The following is a 5,968-nucleotide window of genomic DNA, read 5'->3' on the forward strand; positions in this document are numbered from 1 at the left end:
GGTTGGGTTGGTCTTTTACCAAATTTCAATTTGATTCCTATCCCGTGTGATGTATCCGGTTTGAGACCCCTCTGATTGGCCACTGTAAATGCCACTCCTCATCTCTCTCAACAGCGCTCTTATTATTGTTGTGAGACTCCCGCAGGCATGGCGGACAGAGCGAAGCGATCCAAGGTCTGGGTGCACTTTTTAAAAATGTATTGGCGATAGTGCAAGGTGCAATCTATGTACTCAATTAATTGCTTGTAAAGGGGGTGACACAAGCAACTTAATGAAGCATTTGCAACCGAGACACTCATTGAATCTAAAACGGTGCAGCAATACTGCTAGTGCTAATAGTGCTAGCGGGCTTCAGCCGCGCCGTGTGTAAATATGACCTGAGCGAGGGCTCGCAGGCAGGTTAGCTGCTGCGCACGGGTAATATGTTTTGTTTACCTGGGTGCAGTCTTGCAGGCACATCGCCTTGTCTTTTTTTAGTTTATTAACACCAAATTATTGAAAAGTATCGATAAGAGTATCGAAAAATACCGATACCGATAAGCAGTACCGGTACCGGTATCGATAAAATCCTAACAATACCCAGATAGCTAACTTCACAATGTTGTGATGTGACGTTAGCTAGCATTCTGTAGCTAACGCCGGTCACTCACCAAGATAGCTGCCCAGTTCTCCACTGGTTCTCCTCACACCACAGCTCAATTTCTCTCCGATGGCCGTTATTTCTTCTAATCCTTGGCTGCTCCTGGTCTCTTGGACGCCTAGCAGGCTCATAATTATAAGGTTGTGGTCCGTCATATGCATTCGAATATTCATGTTCAACTTCTTCTGTGTCGAAACTATCATTGGGATCCATGTTTATTAATACGTTACACCGGCCGCTCTCCCCCTTGTTTCCCCCATGTTACGTCACACGCGGGAGGTCACGTGCCGAGGCTTTTTTATGCGGAAGTGAACATTTCTTACAAAAACGACGCAAGATGTCACTGTAGTGTACATTTCTGTATATTTTTTTGAAAATCTAGTGTATTCATCATTTTCCTACACATTTTTTCACAGGTGTCTTTAACCTGGAAGTTGCTCTTTAAAGGTCCCATGTCATGCTTTTCCGGTTATTACCCCTCCCCTTATGTGTTTTTTTTAGCTTTTTCTGCATGTAAACAGTCTGCAGAGTCACAAACCCTCAAAGTACACCCTGTAGCGAGTAAAACTCTAACACAGACGTGTCTATGCTGCCCCAGAACGCCTCGTTGGGAGATTTTTCTTTTTCCATTTTTTTCTTCCTGAGTATAGTGACGTGACCATACCCATGTCCAAATGGACCAATCCGTGGAGCTCCTCACACACACTCAGCCTTATATTTTCTCAGCTGCGCTACTCCGGAGTTTCGCTGGCACACACCTTATCTTTTATCAGCCTCGGCTCTGTGGATCTCCACTCACGTGTGTGTGCTCAGGCTGAGTTCCGCTCCAACCATTTAATGCTTGCACAGTGGACTGCACCAGAGATGGAATTAGACCCAATTCTACTTTCTTATTCCTACTGTATTTGAACAGGGTTATATACTCAGTGATATAAGTCATGAATAAGGAATTTCAGCAACCTCAAAATTATGTGTCTTTGTCACAGGGTGCTGATGGTGCTGGGAGCAGGTAGGGGTCCCCTGGTCAACGCGTCCCTGCGTGCTGCCAGACAGGCAGACAGGAAGCTGAAGATTTACGCTGTGGAGAAAAATCCCAACGCTGTAATCACGTGAGTGGAATATATGTCAAAGCACATGAAGCAGGTATTGATTCCATGCACAAACATTTAAACTGCTCATACCTGTTCAGGCTGGAGAATTGGCGCTTTGAGGAGTGGGGTGATCAGGTGACGGTGGTGTCATGTGACATGCGGGAGTGGTCAGCACCTGAGAAAGCCGACATCATCGTCAGCGAGCTGCTGGGATCATTTGGGGACAACGAACTTTCCCCTGAGTGCTTGGACGGAGCGCAGCACTTCCTCAAAGGTACTTCAATGTTTTGGTTAAAGTGAATAAGGCTCGATACTTTGAAGTTGCTTTGGATTAAAGCTTCAGCTAAATGACATATAATGTAATGATGGGGTGATGATTTCTCTCTCAGATGGCGGAGTGAGCATCCCCTGCTCCTATACGTCCTTCCTGGCTCCCCTGTCCTCCTCAAAGCTTTACAACGAAGTACGGGGGTGCCGGGAGCGCGACAAGGACCCAGAGTGCCACTTTGAGACGCCCTACGTCGTGCGCCTCCACAACTTCCACCAGCTGGCTGAGCCCAAACCGTGCTTCACCTTCAGACACCCCACAAAAGGTTAACGTGTCAAGAAACGAGCTACTTTTGTTAAAGTCTTTTTTTTTTACATTTGTTTTGAAATGTGCTGACCTCCCTCTTTTGTTTCTTCTTTTTCAGATATGAACAATAACCGGTATCAGTGCCTCAGATTCTCTGCGGGATGTAACACGGTGCTCCATGGCTTTGCGGGCTACTTTGAGACCACACTGTACAAAGATGTCACACTCAGTAAGTCATCTTTATAAAGAATAAGTGATGTCATGATGGTATCAAAAAATATTGATGTTTATATTGTTTGTGGCAGGCATAAATCCACAGACGCACTCAGCTGGAATGTTCTCCTGGTTCCCCATCTTCTTCCCCCTCAAAGTAAGTTATACCATCAATTAGGAAAATGGTTTGCTCTTCTACATTTGCATTTGTACACATTAAAGAGTACATTATGCGCAGACTGCGCTGCTGGCTTCCTCCAAGTTACAGTTAAACAAACTGGTGGTGTAACCAATGGCCATTTACAATTATTAATACTATTAGCATTAGTTTATATTTTGGTTGAAACTAAGCCAGGACAAAAAAGAAAAACATAAATAATAATAAAAATATATATAAATAAAATCGAATTTTTAAAAATATAATTTTCGATTATGGAGACTGTAATGAATAATCGCTGGCATGCCTAGTGCTAACCAATAAAAGCGCGATGTGTCATAGTCACTATTTTACAGAAGTAAGCGAAGGATTTTAGTATTTCAGCCTTGACATGCACAAAAACCTAAATAACACACTACATCAATGGGAAAACCAAGGAAGAAGACCATAATAGGGCACATTTAATTCTCTTTTTCTTTCCTCCAATAGCAACCCATCACCGTATCCCGAGATGAAGATATCGCGGTGCGATTCTGGCGCTGCAACAACGGGAAGAAAGTGTGGTACGAATGGGCCGTGACCGAGCCCTCCTGCTCCGCCATCCACAATCCAGCAGGGCGCTCTTACACCATTGGCCTGTGAAGAGAAAAAATTTGCACACACACATCTCTATAAAACTTGGTGGCAGTTAATGTTGAGGTGTCATGGCTCATTTTTTTTTACACGCACAGTTAAAAACCTGGACTTAAAAAAAACATTAAGTGTGTTCTGGGTTTTAGAATTACCCGCGATAAGCACTTTTTGAGCCGGTCTGTTTCAACGGGCATGGACTATCATGGATTATCACAAGTGTGTTGTCGCCACCTCGACACCAGTTGTTTTTTTTAAAGCCGTTTTCCCCTCCTTCAAACATAAAAACTCAATCCAACCGAACCTTTGCCTTATCAAACACGCATTCCACACCGATACCTACATACTGATGAAACACACTTCTAAAAACAGAAGGTTATGCTATTCAGGTCACATATACCATATTGTTTCGGGGGGCTGTCAATTCATAAATCTGTTATTTTTCTTTCTGTATCTTCGAACCGTGTCAATAAAAACAACACTGCAATGTTCTCCATATGCTCCGCTCTTTGTTTGGTACCAGCTAGTTCTCAAGATTGCAATTCAAACCATTGTTAAAGTTTGTTTTAAATGTAGAATGAAAGCGAAAGCACAGTTGAGTTTATTTAGCTTAGGAGGTAAGCTAGCACGTAACTATGTGAGTTGTCCAGTAGATGTCACCCCTAGAGGAAAACTACCAGAGCGCAACTAGTTGATATTGGTAGCATTCTTAGCTAGCCATAACTTAATTGGTGTAAACCAATAGAGGTACAAATGGCAGATATACTTTTGTAATTTACTTTCCCATGAGCGGAACGACATTATTTCTGAGCCCTGATTCTCATGAGCAAAGTCGAGCATTTACAGACCAGTCAGATGCAACACATCTTCAGTTCTTAAATTGACAATTATTGGGGGTATACTAGGCATTTTTGCACAAGTGCACCTGTCAATATAAATGCTACAAAATAACCCAAATATACTTGTCAATCACAGCTGAAGGCAATCCAATTCAGTATGAGGATATCTTGAACCTGACAAACTCCACCTCCTGATATCCATACATTATGTACTTGAGCATAACAATAACTGGGAGTCAGACTGTGGCCCCTCATACACATCCTGTCTGTTCTTATCATGTTGCATACACTCGTTTGTACATATCTTCCAGTTGCTTAACAGACACACACAAACACAACTGGCGACAGTGGCGTGCACAGACATTTATAGGGGCAGGTGCTCAAGAGGAAAAAAAAGGGCACCTTCTGAGTCGTCGTGGCGGTCAAAAATGGTGCGCTCCGAAATTGTGCGCGAAAATATGCCGGATAATGGCGGATTTATTAGTTTCTTTTCGGTTTTTGGTTACTTTATTTCGGTTTTAGGGTCAGGTTAGGGTTATGTTATTTAATTCTTATTTTTGCCTGATTTTACTGATTTAATATAAAAAAATGAATTATTTTAACATTTATTTTTATTATTCTAAATGACTTAGAGGGGTCCAATGCTTAAGTGAGCATTGATTGATTGACTAAATAATTTATTAACAAGTGACTTTTAAGACCTTTTTAATACCTCAGAAATAAATAAAATGAAATGAAAAAATTGCATTACTGCATCAAAAGTAATCAACAAACTACTATAAAAACTGGTCAAACATTGGCCAAATTGTCAAATAATATAAGAAAGCCATCTCCAAGCTCACAACGCCTCGCATTGCGTGGCATTGTGAGCTTCTAGACCAGCTATTTTCAAAAGTGCACAACGAGACTAAATGGACGGATGCAAGAAAATAAGTGAAGTTATAGTTTAGTATGGCATCTGATTTAGGGGATTAAACAATACACTCGTTGTATTTGTCACCTGGTGGTTACTTACTTGGTCGTCACTAGGGCACTTTTAATCGTGTTGCTGCGTGCTGCTGCACCAAACAACCGCCGTGGCCTGTCTGACTGTGTGACTGACAGTCTGCTCTGCGTGCTGCGCGTTCACGTTGAGAGCAGGGAAGGGAGGGGCTGCAGCCAGGGCACGTACGGGAGTGCCGCGGGGCACGTGTGGGGATGTCTGACAAAATTACAACGCGCATTTGGGGCATTGTTGTATATATTAGAAGCTTTTAATCCACAATTGATTGATGTTACCATGAGCCACATACAGTACACTGTAAAAAAAAATAAAAAAAAACTGTAAAAAACGAACTTTCAAAAGGGCACATTGCTCTTCCAGAGGGCAAAACGGGCAGGTGCTCAAGCACTACCTAGAGTCTATGTGTGCACGTCTTTGACTGGCGACATGATGGTTAAAGTGTTTTGCCTGTTGGAGCAATTCTTAAGTTGAAAAAGCCAGACAGTAGACTCCTCCATGAAAACCGTAAAGAGTAAAAAAAAACATTTTTTTATGCAGACAGATATGAGATTATTTCAAGTCTCCTTGAAGTTATACATTTTTAAAACAGGGGGTTTGACATCTTTGTTATTTTTGAGCAACTTTAAGGACAATTCCAATAATTGTGTTGGTGACCATCATTTGAAATATTCACTATTTTTGATATAGGCCTTTCTTGGTATGGCAAAAATCCATATTTAGTTTTATCAATATTATATTTTTTAAGAAAATTATTTAAAAAAAGGTATATTTAGATTTTTTATATATATATAAATATATAATCATTTATCTTAAGCCAGTCA

General features: G+C 41.4%; 1 protein-coding gene across 1 annotated transcript in view; it reads left to right on the forward strand.

Annotated features, from left to right (window-relative positions):
- prmt5 (protein arginine methyltransferase 5) overlaps positions 1–3,796 on the forward strand; it is a 56,673-nt gene extending 52,877 nt beyond the window's left edge. Inside the window, exons 11-16 of the mRNA XM_010782965.1 lie at positions 1,627–1,749; positions 1,830–2,005; positions 2,121–2,324; positions 2,424–2,534; positions 2,611–2,675; positions 3,165–3,796. Coding sequence (XP_010781267.1) covers positions 1,627–1,749; positions 1,830–2,005; positions 2,121–2,324; positions 2,424–2,534; positions 2,611–2,675; positions 3,165–3,317 — 832 coding nt within the window. The 3' untranslated portion in view covers positions 3,318–3,796. The remainder of the gene's footprint in view (positions 1–1,626; positions 1,750–1,829; positions 2,006–2,120; positions 2,325–2,423; positions 2,535–2,610; positions 2,676–3,164) is intronic.
- The last annotated feature ends 2,172 nt before the right edge of the window (positions 3,797–5,968 follow it).

This window comes from Notothenia coriiceps, unplaced genomic scaffold (assembly GCF_000735185.1).
Source record: "Notothenia coriiceps isolate Sejong01 unplaced genomic scaffold, NC01 NC01_scaffold00024668, whole genome shotgun sequence".
NCBI classification, from domain to species: domain Eukaryota; kingdom Metazoa; phylum Chordata; class Actinopteri; order Perciformes; family Nototheniidae; genus Notothenia; species Notothenia coriiceps.